The sequence below is a fragment of the Colius striatus genome, chromosome 11, assembly GCF_028858725.1.
Source record: "Colius striatus isolate bColStr4 chromosome 11, bColStr4.1.hap1, whole genome shotgun sequence".
NCBI lineage: Eukaryota > Metazoa > Chordata > Aves > Coliiformes > Coliidae > Colius > Colius striatus.
Window position 1 is genome coordinate 2,925,936 of NC_084769.1, and position 21,387 is coordinate 2,947,322.

At 44.2% G+C, this 21,387-nt stretch overlaps 1 protein-coding gene across 12 annotated transcripts in view; it reads right to left on the reverse strand.

Moving 5' to 3' along the window:
* Window positions 1-2,497: 2,497 nt before the first annotated feature.
* The window catches only part of MBD5 (methyl-CpG binding domain protein 5), a 138,542-nt gene continuing 119,652 nt past the window's right edge, over window positions 2,498-21,387 (reverse strand). For 10 of the 12 annotated variants that reach the window (XM_062004943.1, XM_062004949.1, XM_062004948.1 and 7 more), the window contains 5 exons: window positions 20,484-20,695; window positions 17,602-18,810; window positions 11,545-11,657; window positions 6,112-6,187; window positions 2,498-3,108 (listed from right to left, as the gene is read on the reverse strand). In XM_062004943.1, coding sequence (XP_061860927.1) covers window positions 3,037-3,108; window positions 6,112-6,187; window positions 11,545-11,657; window positions 17,602-18,810; window positions 20,484-20,695 — 1,682 coding nt within the window. In that variant the 3' untranslated portion in view covers window positions 2,498-3,036. The remainder of the gene's footprint in view (window positions 3,109-6,111; window positions 6,188-11,544; window positions 11,658-17,601; window positions 18,811-20,483; window positions 20,696-21,387) is intronic. The other 2 variants (XM_062004955.1, XM_062004952.1) reach the window with 1 other exon arrangement.

Below are 21,387 nucleotides of genomic sequence, written 5' to 3' on the forward strand. Positions count from 1 at the left end.
CACCCACTCAAAAAAACCCCACAGCCAGAATAAATAAATAAATAAAGCAAGCAAGACAAGAAAACAAGTCACACTTTTTTACATCCTCAGGCAGCATCACGTAGCTCCCTCATCTACCGACACAGTGATGCGAAGTCGTGGGCTCGCTCTGCTCGGCCACTTCAAAGTTTCTTGTGACTGTGCCATTTCCAGGACAAATAAAGTGTTGTTTCACTTTCCACAGTGGAGGGGGGGAGGGTGGTATTTTGGTTATTTTTTTTGTGTCCTGTCTTTTTTCACTTTTGAAATATAGGAGTTCTCTCTTAAATTAGAAAGTAGGCAAAAAGCGTTGTTTTCTTAAGAATTCTATTAGAAAAAATATAGATTTGTTAAACAGAAAAATAATAAAGGGAGAAAGAAGGGTTGGGCCTCCACCAAAAAAAATGTATCATTATGCTTTAATGCAAAAGAGAAAGAAATGGCTCTATGGGCAGAACTCAAGCGTGAGTGACCAGTTGTTTAATCGTAACGTCGGTGCAACATTCCTTTAAAATGTTACAACACTGCATGACCTGTAATGCTCACAATATTGATTACACCAAACCATAAAAGCTCTTAAAAGAGAGAGAGAGGTAAAAAAAAAAGCTGGTATGGACTGAAACAAACTACTCCTAGCACCCACAGCAATGCTGTTATGGACCGAGGAAAACGAGTGCACAAAAATACCTTCCGTGGTCTATGGATGTGAAGTACACGGTGGTGAGAGAGAGCACGGGCCTAAGTCCTTAAGATGACAAAAGGAGGGTGGGTCAACGCAAACATGGTGCTGGGACAGGAGGCAAAGGGAGAAGGGAACTACCTGGAGGGAGGGAAGGAGGGAGGGAGGCAGCCTCTTGCCCACACACAAGCGGTGAGGGAGCAAACGGCAAAAGGGCAACGGTGACCTCAGGACCAACACGTCAGCTGGGAACTGAACAGTGTCAGATGGACTGTGCCCCACCCTGACAAAAAATGACTTAAAAAGCCCCCCAAAAGTACTCAGCAAAACCAATCACATCACATGGGGTGGCATGGAGGACGGTGGCGTTACAGAAAGGACCAACGGAGCTACCCCGCGGGAGGAAGGGCTCCTGCCTCCAGGCCCCTGCAGCCGGGGCGGCCACCGCGGGCCCTCGGGATGGGGGAAGGAGGAGTGAGGCGTTTTGGGCAGCGAGGAGAAGGCCTTGGGGTGAGCCCAGAGGAAGTGCAGCGTGCCGTGGCATGCCACAGCCCGGGCTGGGGAAGCCCTGGTGCCCTCAGGGACGGCTGCGCTCGCTCACGGCCTTCGGAGAGAGGAGCGGGGGACTCGGGAAAGGCGGCCGGGACGAGGAGCACCGAGCAGTGATGCCTCCCGGGACGCCCAGCACTGCCAGCCCTCAGCTAGAGAGTGGCATTTGGGAATTCAGAGGGGGGGAAAAAGGAGACTTGAGGTAAGTGGTGGTCCTAGTCGAAGAGGTGGGAGTTCTGGGCCTCACCCCGGAGCCAGGGACGGTGAATGCGAGTTGTTTCGGGAAGCCTCACGGACAGAGCGCGTCACATGTGCCTCTGTCACCATCACCATGTGGTCAAAAGAAAAGTGAAGTCAAATGGCGATAATGTTGTGCTACACTTCTGTTGGTTAACTTTATAATGGCTCATAGACTTTTAAACCTGTAGTGTATTCGTCATCTTTTGTTTCTACATATGTTTCACATTTCTCACTTCATATAACATAAATAATTTGGTTAATAGATTTAACCTGCACATTTCAGCCACGTTAATATATATAAGAATCTGTTAATGGTATAAATAATTCTTCTTAAATAAAATAAATCTGATATGTTACATAATACTGATAAAAATCACTGCTGCTAATAGCTCTGCAAAGCCACCCTGGGGTTTGCCTGTAGCTCGAATACCGCGCCACGGGTACTGGAATTCCTGACGGACGCTGCCGAGCACACCCCTTCATCCTACTGCCAAACCAAACCCGAATCCATCCTGACCACGCTACCAAAGCAGGGCCTCTGCCCCCTGACAAGGAAACACGATGCTTAACGAGACGGTAGATAATTCACGCTAGGGGTTTGGAGGGTGGGGTCAACGTTGGAGGGAGGGAAACTGCTTTAGTTCACCAGGGGGCTATGAACCTTTGACTACAGAAATGGTTGACTAAAATAGTCCATCTAGTTTTGGGGTTTTTTTTTTCCTTTTTTAATAAAATCTACAGCACTCTACTTGAAAAGCTCAGTAAATAAAAACGCAACCAGTAGTTGCAGCCTTTGAATTATTGATTAAGAGCTGTGATCCCACATCCCGTTGGGAAGCTGCGAGGCTGCACTCTCCTACAGAGAAATGGAGCACAGCACTTCCAGGCAAGGTTCATTCCAAACAGACAGTATCAATGAACACTCAGTGGCGTGAAGTGTATGTCATAATTAAGGTATTACATAATCATGCCTTCTCTCTGCTGTTAAATACAAAAACAGCATCTTTTACATTATCATATAAAAGCATTTAGGCTGTATTTTTATTTATCACTTTACACTGGTAGTCTCTTGTATGTGTACTCAATAGAAACCAAAGGATTTTGTACACTATTTTTTGTACAATAAAAGATAAAGTGTGCATTAGGTACGCTTGTACATGACAATATTGTACAATATTTACATTTCAGATATCACCATGAAATTCTGTATTAGCTATATACACCATGAAAATTTCTCAGAAACATTTGGACTATTTCTTATAATCACAATTTTAGTATTATAGAAAAACAAACAAACAAACAAAAAAAATCTCAGTAATCATCTGACATTGTTACTGCAACCCTTCGATTTCTGATTGGCTTACCCAGCAACTGCTACCCCTCCTAAGCATCCACAACGTTGTACCACCAATCCACGTAGCACCCTGCGATGGCATCTGTCTGTCTTCATATAAATATTGATATAACCACCCCTATATCAATACCTACATCTAGACTCATGTGCACGTTCGTTTCGATAAGTACTGGACCAGTAACAAAGACATTCAATGTTATCTAGAGATCTTCCTCCTCTTGGGCTTTGGAGGCTTCACTTGTCTGTCTCCCTGGGGGATTTGGTGGACCTAAAAATAAGTAGATTTAGAAGTTAGCAAAGAATATTGGTTGAAGGAACCAGCCAGTGCTAAATGAGCTACACGAGGTGCTTTATAAAACAGGTCTTATTTCAAGCCCAAATTAAAAGGAACTTCAAAAACTTGAAGGCACTTGGGAGATAAAAAGAGGCTGATGCTGCAGTAGGTACGTGTCAAGCCTCTGCTGCCCTGGGGAACTGAACCCAAAACTGCAACGGTGTCAGATTGTCAAAGGCAAACCTTTACACACCATCATCACAGGAGCAATAAAGCCGGTGTGAGAAAATATTGCTAGCGGGAAAAACATGACAAGTCAAACACAAGCCTGTGGCAGCACTGTCAAGGAGGAAGCAACGTTCAGCAAACTCTGCTTCCCTCCAGCTGCTCCAAGGAACTGACTACTCAACGGCAAAGTGCTCCAGCCTGACCCGAGTGTGGGAGAGTGCTGGTGCTCAGGATGGGCAGCAGAGGCAGAGTGTGGGAGGGTGCTGGTGCTCAGGATGGGCAGCAGAGTGTGGGAGAGTGCTGGTGCTCAGGATGGGCAGCAGAGTGTGGGAGGGTGCTGGTGCTCAGGATGGGCAGCAGAGTGTGGGAGAGTGCTGGTGCTCAGGATGGGCAGCAGAGTGTGGGAGAGTGCTGGTGCTCAGGATGGGCAGCAGAGTGTGGGAGAGTGCTGGTGCTCAGGATGGGCAGCAGAGGCAGAGTGTGGGAGAGTGCTGGTGCTCAGGATGGGCAGCAGAGTGTGGGAGGGTGCTGGTGCTCAGGATGGGCAGCAGAGGCAGAGTGTGGGAGAGTGCTGGTGCTCAGGATGGGCAGCAGAGTGTGGGAGAGTGCTGGTGCTCAGGAGAGAGCTGGTGCTCAGGATGGGCAGCAGAGTGTGGAAGAGTGCTGGTGCTCAGGATGGGCAGCAGAGTGTGGAAGAGTGCTGGTGCTCAGGATGGGCAGCAGAGTGTGGAAGAGTGCTGGTGCTCAGGAGAGTGCTGGTGCTCAGGATGGGCAGAGGCAGAGTGTGGGAGAGTGCTGGTGCTCAGGATGGGCAGCAGAGTGTGGAAGAGTGCTGGTGCTCAGGAGAGTGCTGGTGCTCAGGATGGGCAGCAGAGTGTGGGAGAGTGCTGGTGCTCAGGATGGGCAGCAGAGTGTGGGAGAGTGCTGGTGCTCAGGATGGGCAGCAGAGTCAGAGCTGTGGCGGCCCCTTGAGGTGCCACCACTGTCTGTTGGTGGGAGCTCCCCAGCAGCAGCCACTGAGCAAATCCTGCAGCAAGGTGCTAAATTATTGCCTCGGGCCCCTCCTGAATCACAGAATGTTAAGGGTTGGAAGGGACCTGGAAAGCTCATCCAGTGCAACCCCCCTGCCAGAGCAGCACCACCTAGAGCAGGGCACACAGGAACTCATCCAGCTGGGTTGGAATGTCTCTATGGAAGGAGCCTCCACAGCCCATCTGGGCAGCCCCTGCCAGTGCTCCCTCACCTCAACAGGGAAGAAATTCTTCTTTGTGTTTCCTTGGAACCTCTTGTGTTCCAGCTGACACCCATTGCCCCTTGTCCCATGCTTTCAGACCACTAACATTTACTGCCTGTTTACTGGCTCTTACCAATAACGCTGGAAGCTAATGATGTTTGCACAGGCTTTTCATTTAAAGCATTAACTGACATCTGAGCAGCCACAGCTGAAAAACACGCAAGTCACTAAAACCAGAACTGTTGATTCCCTGGGAGTGCTTCTAGGAATAATGATCTTTATGGAAATAAACCCTGATCACAAACTTTGTGACCAGATAATTAAAACATAAATCAAGACTGCGTAACGACACGCCGGCTGCTACGTCGGCTTGGCCGCATTATGGAACAACCAGGTCAGCAAATCCACTTACAGCAGCTTCCCCTCACCCAGTTTATGTCACAGTTAAAATGCACAGAGCATACAGCTTTTAGTATTATTGGATTTCTAAGTTAGAAAAGGCTGTCAGCAGAATGGTCCAGTCAAACTATTAAAGTGGGTGGCACTGACACAGGAGACGACGTGTGCCAAACGCATAGCCCACAGCTCTTTGTGACTGACCTACAATCAGACCCTGCAAGCCTTTTCCTTCCACAGGCCAGAGGAAAACTCACATTGCTTTCAACAAAACTCAATCCTATTTGGTACAGTTCAGAAGTTTAAGCAAAAGATTTGGTTTTGTTTTTACTACTGAACAACTTACTTAGTGTTTCCCGGCGGTTCTGAAATCAGCTCTGAGCCTGTAGTTCTGTATACCTGTCCTTTTATATACTGCAGAAGCTCCTCTGAAGTTTTACTACTACTTCTAAACATGCACATATACAAGCACCTTCAAGTCCTGAGCTGTTACTTTCTGAAGACCACAAAACCAGACTTTTTTCTCTGTTCAGAATTAAGACTGTTGATAATTACCAAGGAAAAGACATGGGAAGTTACATGTGCTGTGATAGGCTTTTTTTTGTATTTCCAAGTGTGTTTCAATGAAATTCCAGCCATGCTTTAAAGAGGAGTGCATGATATAAACCAAATCTTACCTTAGAAAGGCCTTGGGTTTACACAATAAGGGTGAAATCGTTGTAGAAAGAGCACTGGTAGGTTTGTTATTAGGAATGCTCTTTCTTTTTCATGACAATATCTTTGGTTTCACCAGAGGAAAACTTTAGTCAAAGAGTTTTACATTCAAAAGAATGATGCTTTTAAATGTGGTTCCCATATCTTGCTACTCAAACTGCAAACCAGATCAGCCAGAGAAAAGCCACAGAACGTGAGTGGGACTGGAACTGATTATGACATTATCAGGCTGCACAAGTATGTCCAGGAAACTCTCTTTATGTCAATGGCAACACAGCTACATCTCTACATCCCTTTCCATTTTTCAGAATGGCTGGGCATTTGCAAGCAGCTTTTAATGCAGGAGAAACACTGAAAATCCCACATCATTTAAGAAAACAGAACCTAAACATTGCTAAATGGGGAAAGAAAGAAAAGGAACTTACATTCCCAGACATTTTGTCTAGTTCACTCATGGCCTCGTGTATAGCAGCTTCTAAATGGTTATTTAGCTTTCCACTTCTAGGGAGAAAAACAAAACAATGCCATCAGTGATTGTTAGTGATAGAAAAACACAGCTGAAAATGTTAGCAATGAATACATGAAGTCTTTGGTCATATTCTATTGAGTGTAGAGCTCCCCAGGTGGTTGCAGCACGAATGGCAAGGGCAGGCCTAACAACCAGTATTATGCAAACTAAAGGCTTGGGTTGCAATTAGGGAAGAAAAATTAAAGTCAGCCCTTCAGTGAGTTGTAGGGTTAGTTGCACCCACAAGATGGATTACCCTGTGAATAACAAGAGTACTTGGCAGTAACAGCATTTTGTGCAATCTCCTTTTCAAATCATTAGCCAAGGGCCAGACTCTCACAGGTTTTGATCAGAAGCAGAAAAGGAGCACTCTAGTCACTGGGACTTTTAAAGACTTAAGTGACACCAAAGTTCTAGCACCAGCTCACCTCTGCCCACTCCCCACTCCACGTCACAACCTGCATTTGCTTTGTAAAGGTGGACACATTTCAGCAATGCTTTTGTGCAGGATAAATATGTACAGCACCGGCTTCTTGACAAAGCACCAAGCTGCAGTATTCCTCTTACCCAAAGCACACAGCTCAAAGTTAAATATCCCTTCTAACTTAAAATAGAGGAAAACAAGTCCCACTAGTCTTCTAAAATGTTGCTAGTTTTACCCCCAAAAGACAGAACACTGGGGGCTATGGTTAATGTTAGGAGAATCCAAAGTTACCCTGTGTAACCCCTGTTGTTGGGCAGCTCCACATCCATTTGGTTTTACAGTGATCACAGAATCATAGAATGGTGGGGTTGGAAGGGACCTTTAGAGATCATCCAGTCCAACCCCACTGCAGAAGCAGGTTCACCTAGATCAAGTCACACAGGAAAGTGTCCAGGTGGGTCTTGAAGACCTCCAAGGAAGGAGCCTCCACACCCTCCCTGGGCAGCCTGGGCCACTGATTGATGTTCTTGATTAGAGTATGTTTCTTTGAAGAAGTTTCCCACTTGAACAAGGACTGGAACGAGGATCTGGGCTTAAAAGCAGGCATATATATATGTGTGTGTGTGTGTATTTAGATAGCTGGTTCATTCATGGCTTCAGCTGAATAGGTACATTTAGAAGACTAATGAACATGAAGAGAAATGACTGAATATGAGACCAGAGAGTGAGAGATCATCCTGGAGATGACAGACATTATTATGAGCATCCATCACAATATCCTCAGGAAGGAAGAAAGTACTGTTACTCCTGCTTTGGAGATGCAGCCATGAGGGGAGGAGGAAGAGAGCTGCCTGCATCATGATGGAAGATTATGGCAGAGATAGGTAAGAGAACAGCTTGTCCCAGGCTGGCAAGGACGGTGGGGTCACTAGGACTGTCCTCCACAGAAGGTGCTTTCTAAAAAAGAGCTTTCCTTTTAATAAAGCAAGCAAGCTCATCATGTCAGCTGGGACATTCTTCCCTGGGACTTAAAGATTTATAGTGCTGGCAAAAGACTGACAAAGAAGTAGCACAGATGAATTATATGACCAGAGTCAGTAACTCCATCCCCCTCGTTCAGCAAAATGACTGTCACACCCATCAGTGCAGCTGGGAGATCCAAGATAGGAGATTAAAAGGTCTGTTACTCATTATTCAAATAAGACATTTCCCATTACCATTTTGCATTGGTCATCTGAGCTACAGCAGGCCATGAATGTCACCACTTAAAAAAGCTAGGAACCCTCCTGACCTGACTGCACACCAGTGAAGTACCACAGGACTTGATCCTCGTGGGATGTTGCATGAGTTTTAACTAACTCAGTCAAAGCCCTGCTCAGTTAAACAGTGGTAACTGTATTGTGCCACTGGAAAACTGTATGTCCTGTTCTAGTTTATATCACCCTGAGAAATGATGGGACAAGCTGAAATAGGGATTCTCTTACAAAGCCTGACACATCCACCTGGGTTTGTGAACTGAGTTAGATTGCTTGCAAAAAGTTCAAGCTATGGAACTTGGACAAGCAAAAGCATCCTCAGATGCTGCAAATGATGAACAGGGTATTGTTAGTGGCAGCCTAACATCCTAGGAAGGTAATATGACTCTATAATGCAGATCTATTAATGACTGACAACACTGCTGACTTGTGTGTCACTTAGAAGCAGATCTCAGGTGTCAAGTTATCTATACGTGATGCAAAGTTATTTAATCATGGTTATGCTCTATCAGCAACCCACCTTATTATGGTACCTATGAAATTATTGCCATTAGTCAAAGCTAATGGAAGTATTTAAAACACCAGTGATCATTTGTAGTCTTTAGGCACTGTTGAGATGCTCATCTCACTATGAAGATGATGATCTGCCCATGAGCAAATCAAGGTTTCAGAAGGGCCCGTCACTGAAATGTGCATTTGCTGCAGACATAACACCACAGCTAGAAACCTGAGAGCTTGGCATCAGATAAACACAAGCATCAGGGCTCCAGTGAGCCAAACCAACATGTAAATACCACAATCACTCATTAAAGAGCAGCCCAACATCTCTTAGAAAACCTCAAACAGCCAGCAGCTCTGCAGAAGGATTTCAACTCCTTCCCTCAGGAAGGGAGGGTAACCTTTTTGTCAGTGTTCTTATAACCCTCCTCCTCACTACTAGAGCCCATTGAAATGTTACCAAACTGTACCATCAAGATGAAGCCTGAGCATATGTTAAGTTGCATTTCCCTCTCACAGGAGACATACTTGAGACTTCACTTTCAATTGCTCTGGGCAGCTCTTGCAAGTGATAACAGGGGATGTCTGAGGGCACTCAATTTGCTTGACTCCAAGAGTATGGGGCAAGCCATGAGTACACTCACACCTAGAGCAGACAGAGAGATTTAGGCTGTGTGTCAGGATGGAGACAGGAGCTGGAGGTTGGACAGGTGGTGGAAGAGATGCATTATGTCTCCCCTTACTTGAATCCTGTTCAACTTTGATGTCAGAGATTAACTGACTTAAAGAAGCCACAGCTCAAACTTCATTTTGACATGATTTAGGGTGGATGGCAGAGATGGTAATGGAAGGGATGGTAAACAACTCATTCCTGATGAAAGAGAAGCCTGGTGGGAAATAACACACAGAGGAAGAGGAAAGCACAGGAGGAGACACTGGTATTGGGTGATGACCCTTGGAAGATGCTTTGCATGGGGTGGGACAGGAGACTGCTAGTGAGCAGAGGAATGAAGGTTACTGCGAAGCCTGGGAAGAATAAAGATTGGATAAGGTGAGGCTCTGATAAGGGAAGACTGAGCTTCCAGCAGATGGTCTTCTGAGACTACAGTCAGACTGGTGAGGAAGCTGCTAGTCATGACCTGCTGGAAGAAAGAAGGAACATGGTGCACATAAGAATGGAACAGCTGAGGTGAGATGGGAACTGAGAAAGGCTGGGACAGCTCAGTGCTTTGCACTGGAGTGTCAGAGAGTTTGCATCTTCCTGCAAAGCCCAGAATAACTGTGACAGCCTTGGGAGTCACACCATGCCTCTGAGAATTCCCCAAGCAAGACTCTATTTTCACATAGAAAATGCTTTAGATCTTACTATTAGTTGAAGTTACAAAGCTCTGTGCAACAGCAGCTGAAATGACATACAATACAAAGACATGTTTTTCTGGTGCCTTGTTTAGAAACCTCAGGAACTGAGCACTCAAAACATTTTCATTTTAAAAACGAACACCTTTAGATTAAGATTTACAAATCACAAACACTGGCTTTAAGGTCCAACTTGAATTAAAACCTACTACATCCAACTTGAGGCCAGTACATGATATGCCTACGTGCTGAGCACCTGCACAGGTGGGAAACAGAAACAGGGGTATTCTGCATGCAGCATTTCTCTCTAATGGTAAATGGTTTAAAAAACATGGACCTGTGTGTAACAAGACACTAGAGATACACGTCAGGAAGAAGACCAAAAGGAGATTAATGGCAATTTACAACAGTACCCTGGTAAAAGAGGAAGCATCTGTGAATAAATGCCAAAAGATCTGAACTATGAAATAAGTAGAAATATGGAGAGGAAAAAAAACCACCCTTTTCAGGGCTGTTTTAAAGCAACCTTCTGGAAGGGGCAACCACGTGCCCCAGGCTGCCTGGGATGTTTGCCACCTCCTGCTTCCTTAGGGGCACACCACGGGGCAGAACCAGACAGGCCACAAAACAAGGCCACGGAGTTCAGTGGAAGTGCAGTCAATGCCTGGAATCTGCTAAACACCAAATGCATGTCAGAAGATGGGAGCTTTTCTTAAATGGTACTGTTTATTTCAACTCTAACACCTCTCTAAATTTGCTCCTGGTGTCACCTTACTTGAGTCACGTATTTTTGCTTCAGGGACACGAGCAAATAACTGGGAGGTTGCCAAAAGCCCTTCGATGTTCTCACCACACACCCTTAAAACTCTAGTAAGATATTCTGAGGGTGATCTTGGTAAAAACAACCACCAACATTGTCTCATTGGCATAAAAAAATATTTCTCTGAAGCGCTGCATGACATATAAATAGAAGAAAAGCTTCCACCTTAAAAGGAGCTGAAATCAAATCATTATTTAATTCCTTGAAGCCTATGTTTATTGTGCTAAAGAGAAGTACTGCAGGCTGGCTTTTACATTCTCCCACAGATTCCAAGGAATATATTTCTCACTGCAGCAGTAAATAAGGAATAGAATCCTAGAACAATCCCAAGCATGGTCCAATTTCCACTTTTCTATCCTTTCACAGCTGTGTTTTCCTTCTCTCCTGAAGTCAACCACTTTCCTCTTTCTGTCTATGCTGATGCTTCATGTGCTAACACTGCTCCACAGCGTTTCTACCCTTGTAAGTTTGTACAGGAAAGCTAAAAGGCATGATAAACCCAAACAGTTCACACACAGCCTGACAGAGAGCACAAGGGAAGCTCTGCACTGAGCCCCCTCTCTGGTTAAATACAGCCAGACTTCACCGGTTCCAAAACGCTTCTCAGCAAAGGGAAATAAACGGAATTGATCTGAACAACCCTGTGCTCTGCCTGCAGCAGCAGCTGCCAGAGGGAGAGGGAGGGAAGGCACAGGAAGGACAGATCTGGTTAAAAGGCTTATTTGGGCACAATAGTTTGGATGTAAGAACTTTTTTTTCGCTGCAAATGAGAAATCCCACACATGCAAGCTCAAACAAGTAGGCTGACATTTCACAAAGGCTACTGTAAATATCAGAAGACGCAATAGAAATGCAGATATCAAAGATCCCGGATGACTATCATCACCAACAGAAGCAGTTCAGAAAATTAACTCTTCAGTTTGGCCAATCTGCTGCACTCCCCAAAGTGAGAGTCATTGTCCTGTCTCCCTGGTAAAGAAACGAGCATTTACTTACTTTCTGTTCCTTTTTCTGGCTCGGTTGTAAGCTTCTAGACCTTCTGTTAGTGTCTTCAACTTCTCTGGCTCCACCTGAGTGAAGGTATGAACACCAAACCACATTACCCAGACCTGCAATTATTAAACATTGCTTTTACTTTACTGCTAGACATGCATTATGATGGAGCCTAATTTTCACTGCATCCACAAGACACTAAGCTTCCTAGCAAAGAATAAAGGAACGTCTGGCTAGACACACTCTCTCATACATATATGTATATGTTTTCTCTACATGTCCACACCACTAGCAACCAAAAACAGAATACTCACAAAAACAAAACTAAGAAGAATAGCACTTTAAAAACCTTGTTTGTCTTTATATTACCGATATGAACGCTCCTGGTAAAGTCTCGTGCTCTCTACTCACATTATACACATGCATTTTACACCTTTGAGACCACCTGGAATGCATTAAAATGCCGAGTTGCCTAGTACACATGATGTAATTTTTACAGATGCCATCAACACAAAAGCATTTCACATCACTTTGAATTTCTGGACAAAGCATTTAAGGCACCAGCTCAACAGTTCTGCTGATGGCACGGCCAAATTCATTCCCATTTCAGAAGAACCTTGATACATGCTCATGTTAAAAGGCTTAAGGCCTTAAAAGGGAGGTGGGTAGGGTGACAAACTTTATTTACTCATTATGAATCCGTAAGTCTTAAGTAGAGCTCGTTTTGGCCAACTAATTTATTGGTCCTGAAAAGGTCTGCCGAGTCGGGAATGAATTAGAGCACATGCTCAACAGGGCTCCTGAGCTGGTATCTTCCACTTAAATGTTCACATCTCTTTAAAACACCAGAAGTTGAAAAACTGCAGATGGAAGTTCTCCTGAAATCACCCAGAATTACAATCTTTTAAGCAATCTGTACATAACCTGCTGCATAGAATCACGGGCACCGCGCTGTTAGACACCAAGTTACTACTAGTATAAACAATAAAAGCAAGAAGACAATGAATGACATCACCCCCATGATTTTAACATTTGCATTTTCAAACCATCAGCCTGCTTCACTCTGCATATTATTTTGACTTGGTTGGTCGCTTCTGCTTGTCAAAACAAAGCAAGCTATTCAAGCCACACCAGTCTGAAGAAGACAAACGCATTAACTCCTTTTTCTTTGCCACTATTTGCTACGTTTGGCTTGGCTCGTTTTTTTAATCTCTGCAACCTGAACAAGACTCTTACACAGGGTTTGTTTCACTGGAGAGGACAGCTTGTGTTCTGACATGAGAGAAATTAATGCCACAAATACAAATTGATTAAGTGTGCCTATATACAGCATGGAAAAAAAAGGCATTTAAATGCTAATCCCTTCCGAAGCCAGCCTTTCCAGTACTAAACAATTGATATGCACAATGCAGCTGACTTTTGGACACGACAATGTGAGGTTAATGAGTGAGCAAGTTGTCAAAATCTCTAGAAATAAGGCTCAGTGTAATAAATGTTTGGACCAAATTTCACACGCCTCGAACTCAGGCACCCGATAATGAAATTGGGGAATAGTGCTGGTTCAGGAACTGACAAGGCAAGAGTCATTAATGGCACAATCTGCACATGGGGAGGCAGGATTTCCATTTCTATGAAAGAGTGGCATAAAGATTCAATTATCCCACAGACTGTAACATTTTTTCCCTTAAAACTGTGTTTACTTTTAATGCAAGACTGTAAACACTTCAAGTCATTCCTCTCCTAATCAGACTTTGGAAGAATACAACTGCATACATAAGAAATGCTATCTATTTAAAACCTGCACAGCTTTCCTAAGGACAAGTGGGAGAAGAAAAGGCAGAGACCACTTGCAGAATGGCCAAACCTGCTGCAGCAGCTCACACGTTACTTCTCCAACGTTAAAATGGTGTTACTGAGGACAATGCTCCCTGCAATGCACCATAGCTCCAGCCTTCACTTTACAGCGTGTTTGATAAACAGCTGAAAAAGAAACTTGTATTTTTCAAGCTGAACAAACTTAAAGGGCAGTAACACTATCATCCTATCAATCCTTAACCTCAGACACACAAGTGCCGGGTCCTGCCCTTGGGCCACACCAAGCCCAGGCAATGCTCCAGGCTGGGGCAGAGGGGCTGGAAAGCTGCTCAGAGCAAAAGGGCCTGAGGTGGGTTGGTCAACAGGAGCCAGCAGCGTGCCCAGGGGGGCAGGAAGGCCAGTGGCAGCCTGGCTGGGATCTGCAGTGGGGTGGCAGCAGGAGCAGGGCAGGGATTGTCCCCTGTGCTGGGCCCTGGGGAGGCTGCAGCTCCAGGGCTGTGTCAGTGCTGGGCCCCTCACTCACTGCCACAGGGACACTGAGGGGCTGCAGCGTGGCCAGAGCCGGGCACAGAGCTGGGGAAGGGGCTGGAGCACAAGGGGCTGGGGAGGGGCTGAGGGAATGGGGGTGTTGAGCCTGGAGAAGGAGGCTGAGGGCAGACAGCAGCACTCTGACACTCCCTGACAGGAGGTTGTGAGGTGGGGGACAGTCTTTGCTCCAAATAACAAGTGACAGGAGAAGAGCAAACAGTCTCAAGTTACCCCAAGGGAGGCTGAGATTGGGGCTGAGGCAGAACCGTTTCCCTGAGAGGGGTGTCAGCCCCTGTGCCAGGCTGCCCAGGGAGCTGGGGGAGTGCCCAGCCCTGGAGGGATCCCAAAGCCGTGGGGCTGAGGTGCTGAGGGCCAGGGGTCAGTGCTGGGCTGGGCAGGGTGAGGGCAGGGATAGGACTCCAGGAGCTTCAAGTCCTTTTCCAACCAAATAAATTCTATGATTCTACGAAGAGAGTTAAGTGGTAAATAGTTTTATGAGGAACTAATAATTGTGTTTGGTAATAAGGGGCTTGAGTAGCGAAACAGAATCAATACCTTCATTATTGGCATTTTGTGGTGGTAGAACAGTAAAAAAACCCTCCTAGCACTGTTTTTTGAAGAAGTGGTTATCAGATTGCTTAACATAACATGGTACTGTAGGCAACTCTAACACATATATTTGAATTAATAATATCATATAGCTTCATTTACAATAAGCCATTCCAACACTAAGTAATACATACGAGTGGGATATTCAGGACACCAATAAATCACACCTATTAATACCTGCAGAACTACAAGCATCCAGTTTAAATGTTCTAGTTTAACTGATGGGAGCTACTGAGAGCTTGGCCCTGAAGACAATCGTTATGAAGTGTACCAACAACAGGCAGCTACTGCTCACACAAACCCTTTGACTTTTGCTTTGCTGCAATCAAACCCTTAGTCCTATCTGGGTTATAATCAAATTAACTGCTTCATTAAATTCTCTGTTTTAGGATGAATGCAGTTTGAGGCTTGCTCCTCTCCCTTTCTCCCTGCTACTGCTGCAGTTCTCTTGGGTTCCTCTTTACTTTTCCAAGAGCCAAAATGTAAGTGTTCATTAGGAAACAAAGGTACAATATTCTTCTCTTCTCCTCTTAGGGAAACTCAGTTCCAGCTGCTCTTCAAACAGCAGCATTATTACACTTAATACCCAAAGTCTTTTCAGTGGGAATAACAGTTAAATGACATATGATATAAAGAACAGAGAACATACAAAGTACCATGAAATCCCAACAGCACAGCAAAACCAACGGGAAGCAAACACTGGACTATACAAACACTTTGAAAGAGCTCCACAGAAAACAGAACTTTCAGAACAGCTGCTACTGACTCCCATCATGAATTGTAACCTTTCAGGATTTAGTGAAGCACACTTTCTGAATCCACCTGGTTTTCCAGGTTATTTCTTGTCAGTGTTCCAGGTCAGTGCATTGTTCTGTTTGGTGTGCACTTGCACTTTATTTGAGCTTTTTGTTTCCCCTATTTTCTCTTCTTTCCTTCAGACCAGGCTGCCCAAACACCTGAAGAATGTAGCTGTACAACACCTCACAGGACTGTTTGAACATGTGTACAGACTGCCACGGTGCCAACTAGAAACACAGCTATGAGCCAGCACGTGCATTTTCACCGCTTTCATACTCATCAGTATGTCACCTTTCAACCTCAACCCCTGCCCTTTGGGATGGTCATTCACTCCTTACTTCTTGTGGAATTAAATGAGACATATTTTTGTTTGTTTAATTTAGAATTACTCTGATTGAATGAAAGGCTTTCTGATGTCAGGGATGATCCATTACGTGGGACTTTCTGCTGAAGAACTTGAAGCAGTCTCTCTCGCTGCCTCCACAAGCGCCTCGACAGCACTGCAGCAGCAGCGATGTGTGCACTTCCACAGTGTGCTTCCTGGTTTGGGCTTCAGCATACAATAAACTCTATGCCACTACATGGAACATTACACAATGCTTGTATAGTGTACACAAGAGACACAAAGCTAAAGAAGGTGTGTTTGCACCAAAGCAATTACACGTTCTGGTACCGGCCAGCTGGGGAGGAACCCAAATGAAAAAAATGTCACTTCCTTACAGAAGATACTTAAAAAAACCCTCTTAAAATGCATCAAAACAGTCACATGGATAGAGAATTTTGTGGAGTTAATACATAAACAGCATACCTGGAACATATGTGCAGTGTAATGACTGCACTTGTAAGTCGTATGGCGCGGGGATTTTGTACACCTAACTCTTCCAGTTTTGTTTCATTTTCTACAGCTAGTGGCATTTGTAATTTGCCTATACTTTTTATAAATTGACTTGTAACTTGAGGATCTAACCTTTATAAGCAATGAGCTCTGAAGCACTGAGATATTGTGACTCAAGCACGTTGGTTTCTCAATAAAGTAACTACTTCCATTCAGCGCTCTCAGATGGGAGCTCTCGGCTCCCAAACCTTTGTTTGGGACATCAGTGGAGAAGCCACTTGTAAAGAGAGACTAAAGTTCTCTTGAACTGGGGTCAAAACCACTCTGGTCAAACATCAACTCAGTTATTTATAGCACCTATTTGGGGAAATTCCATTTTCACATTGGCCTTTTAACTCTAGGATGATGAACCATGCTGAGTCCAGCAGCGAGTGCTATAGGTGCACCAGTCCCAGCTCATCAAGCTCCTGAGCTATGCACTGGTGGGAGCCAGAGGCTCCAGTAAACAAGCACTCCTCATGTTCTTGCACTCCTTCTCTCCACTCTGGGTATCTGCTGTTGGCCAAGTTGAAGGGAGAGGAATACTTTGGTCCATATCCCACTATCACCCACCGTTCTTATGCTCTTAAAACTGCTGTCACGCAGCAAATGTACCTCAGGGAAACAGGGATGATTTTGAAGTGGCTTGATTTCTTTGTGTCAGCAGTAAGACATTACTTCATCAGAGCTTTCCTTTCTGCTTACATATTTTAAAAACTTGCATTTCATAAAACCACACTTATAATATTGAGATATGGAAGATGTGCTTTGTAAGGACAACAAAAAGATGATGTTATACCAGTAATGTAGACCACAATATAACAACCAATAACTCCTTGATAACTGTGTTTTCTGTATAATCCCCAACAAGCATATTATTTGTTGACCAAAAACAAGGATTTTAGTACGAAAAAGCCAATTGGAATGCCTTCCTCACTACTAGAAGACGATCACAACCTCCTTTCAAGGTGAAAATGTGCATGCAATGTGTGTGTGTCAATGAGCGAGTTTTCACTTATTACACTTATTTCACTTATTACAGACTCCTCAATCTGATTAGATCACCTCTGCTTTTTGCAGTTTTAAACATTATTATCTCCACATCAGTTTTTGACACACTGTATGCTAAAACACCTTTTTGTTAACCACACTTTTTTGGCGTGTAGTAAGTCTTCTGGGCACAAATTAATTAGTCAAGCACAATCAAGCCAAAACATTATCTGTTTCATTGCACTGGTGGAAGTTTCTCATTAGGTAACTATGGGGAAAAAATCAGCTCTGCCAGCTATAGTTATAGGGGAAAAAAAGAGCAACTCTTATTACTAAAAGAAGAGGCAAAGTATAAAATAAAGAATGGAGCGACAGGGTTTGGATAAACACTTGTATGGGCGCATGTACACGTGTATATAGAGATATGTGCATATATATAAATATACCTTCCCCTCCTCAGCGTTTTGTTGACATGAATTGTGAACTTCTTCTTCTCTTACTAGTTTTCCAGGCCATGAAGTCAGTCCTTTGATTTGGCCCCAGACCAAGTCGCCAACATTAAACGTCCTCGGCCTGTAATGTATCAGCTCATTGGAAGAAGGGGAATCTGGGTTCCTTAGGTCATCTTCACTACTGATGCTTTTAGCATCTGAAGGGCTAGGCACACACCCATTAATGCTTTTGGCATTAAAATCTCCATTGTAGTGGATATAGTCTTTAACTAACGAACTTTCCAAGCTGTTTGAGGAACTTGGAGATTGCTCTTCCAGAACCAGGTCTTGTTTAGAAGTGTTCAGCAACTCCCCAAATCCTCTGTTCTGCTGAGGCCTGTTTCCGTTTATGTGTGCACATCGTTCCACAGTGTTCTCCAGTCTTTCCTTAAAACTCATCATAGTTCTTTTGTAATTGTTATACCTGAAATTCTCCTCCAACATTTTATCACTTTGACAGTTTCGCTGTGATAACAGTATCTGGTGCTGCTCGCCTTGCAACAATGGCAGTGTGGAGATGTTATTGGGCCTTTCGTGACAAGGACTACTATGGATATGGGTAGAGTGGTCTAGAAACTCATCACATTTCCATCTGTTTATCTCACTGACAGGACTTTGCTCCCCTTCCCACTGTTTTTTGGGTGTGTTACAACTCGTTGGTTTGTAATATTCATACCCATCCCCTTCACTTGAATTTTTACCGTGCTCTGAATTCTTCAGCACTCGTGTTCCTCTGCTGTTCCTTATCCTACCTTCGTGATCAGAAACGGCAAGGTTTCTTCCATGGATTACCGCACTGACAGCACTAGAAAGATTTAATGGGTCACCAATTGAGGCTGTGAAGGCACTCATGGCACTCAAAGCTGGAATGGGACTCATTTGCGTTGTACTGCTAACGGCAGTGGTGATCACTACTTGCATTCCTTTGCTTGCAGCATCTACAACCGCTTTGTAGATCGCGTCCACCGACGTATCACCCTGAGCAGCGACGTTGAGGTTATCCTTTGCCTGTTGTCCAAGAGATGCTTCAGTTCTTTGCTGCAAATCACAAGATGTTTCTTGGAAAGGAGGAAGCATAGCGTTGGAGCTCTCAGGAACCGGTGCCATTCCCATTTGAGTGATCATTCTTTTGTTCAGGACAGCAGCATCCTCCTGCATCCTCACCTGGAAAAAAAGCGGAGACAAAGATGGACACTGCTATTCTGCCCAAAGCTCCATGTCAGTAAACAAACGCTGCTCCATTGTAATAAAAAAGAAACCAGGGTGGTGGCCAGGGTCACTATTTGTTACAGTGTGTACTTCTACTTTGGGTACACATCAGTTGCCAAGTTTAATGCTGAACAGCTAGACGGAAAGCAAAAGAAGTGTCATTTAGGGGAAGATAAAACCACCAGCTCCCAGGCTTTGCCTCATGGACCAAAAAGAGATGCCTTCCATGAAATGATGCAGCCTACCATGCAAGGCTGAAACTACATTATCACCTCCTTCAGAGTCTTTACAGGGTATCTCTTCTGATTCAAGTGCAGCACCCTTGTTTTTTCTTTCATGACCTAAGCAACTCCAAGGTTTATCTGTTCTCCTTCCCAGACCCTAACTTTCCTTCTTTCCTCCCTACCAACCACTCTTCTGGGCTGCTTGTATCCTCCTCATTCAATTTATGGAATGTAGGCCAACTTGTTGGCTAACTTGCCTGTTCTTCCCTTTCAGTCATGTGCCCCTCTCCTGGGTTCTCTTCTTATTCCAGTCCCTTGTAAACCATGCCTGCATCCCTTTGCATTGCAGCTGCAACGTCAGGCACTGCCACTCTGAACTGGAACCTTCAGATTGAAGTAACTCTGCTTTTTGTACTTCTTGACACCCAGGTAGGCAGTGAAGATGATGTCAGTAATAGTGCCATAACAACAAACAAGGGCAAAATGTTTCCCAAAGCTCCTTTAAATACTTACCATTACTATTTATATAACTGAGAATCAGAAGCAAAAAATACCGAGGTACTGAGCCACCAAGATTCAGACAGAGGCAAAGAGAGGTAACAGGCAGTTAGAGGACTGTGACTTTGCAATAGCAGTGGAACATCTACACTGAGAAAAATGACACATCTCCTTCTTAAAGGGTAAAAGCACTTCCTGGCACTATCTGCATCCTTCTGTCTTCACTTCTGCAGCAACCACGGTAATGCTGAATAATGTATTTTAACTCTGGTTTTATTACCTATTTTGGTTGCTATGCTTCCTGTCAGTATGTTAGTTTGATACTTCAACTTGTATTACAAAGAATTGTCTACTTGGGTGGCAAGCAGGAAGGTGCCAATTTTGCACAGTTTGCCATTGTATGTTCGTTCTAACGTCCGTTTTCTCCAGGCTATACGACCCACATCCCTGCTCGCTCTCCCATTCCATTTCAGTGGGAATGCAAGAGGAGTGGTACACATCTATAATCATTTATTAAGCTTCTAATTACTGTCAAGTGGTATCAGTACATATTTCTCACCACTGAACTGTAGGACTGGTCGAAATGGGAGTTTCTGATCGTTTCTGTGGGATGGGAAAGAGCTTTGCTAAAAGCTGTGTAGTAACCGTGAGAACAACACGTAGCATACTTCTTTCAATACATGCAGTGTAACTCCTTCCAAAGAGACTCTAACCCACTTTCTAAGGAAGAAGGTACAAAACAATCAGTAACAAGTGCTGCTGGTTTGCAAAACTACTGAAAGAGGCAAGCAATTGCATGTATCACACTGTCTTCATCACTGCAAGATAATCAAACTACGGCAGACATCGTTTTGCCTACTGAGAGTCGCACATTTGTTTGAATATTGAATTCATTTTGCTCTCTACCTGGAAATTTTGGAACAGACATGCCATGGGGTTTGGGTTGTTAGCTGGGCCAGGAATTGGGGGCTGGCCTTGAAATCCCTGCATGTTCTGATAGCCCTGGAGAAGGTGCTGCTGCTGCTGATTTGAAGGAAACATCTGATTGTTGTTTAAGAGCGACTGCAGATGACTCAGCTGATGGTTATTCAAAGTAGTGTTTATAGATGACATGTCACCTGGAATTCAAACACAGGGAAACGTAAGTCAGGATGGTTTCTAACAGTCTGGAGGAATTTCCTTGACTCAAATTTTAACTGACTGTTAAGCAACTGCCTTTGTAAAACACCACATTTCCCCTTCAATCTTCTACAGAATGGTCCTCAAGGCATCTGCCCCCTACTCTTTATTCCTTTATTTCTTCAGTATTGTTTCTTTTGTAGGTGACATCTATCTGGACTCTTTCTAAAGGTTCCTGACATGACTGCCTTCACCTTTGGAGTGGTTCATAGCCATGTATGTCAGACTGAACTCCTATGATACTCTGTGTCTTGGAATCTTAAGTTTCCAAAGAGTGACTCGTTCAAGCAGTACTGGGCTGGGGAGGGGGAGGACAAAGGGGAAAAGAGAAAAGGATTTAAAAACCCCAACAAAACTAGTTTCTCATTGACTATGACAAAATAACGTGAGCTCACCTGCAGATGAGCAAAGGCTTTTTGGCTCACAGACATGGCAGCCAACACTCTAAACCCTTTTTGCTTTCTTTTTTACATTGTATTAACATTTATGTCAGAGGAAACATCTCACTTCGCATTCAAATCACAGTTCTAGGAAAACAAATGTGCTGTTGGAATCTGACTTTATGAAATAATAAAGCTTAAAGCTGTATCCATTTCCTAGGGGTTATTTTTTCTTCTTTAATGAAAAGCTC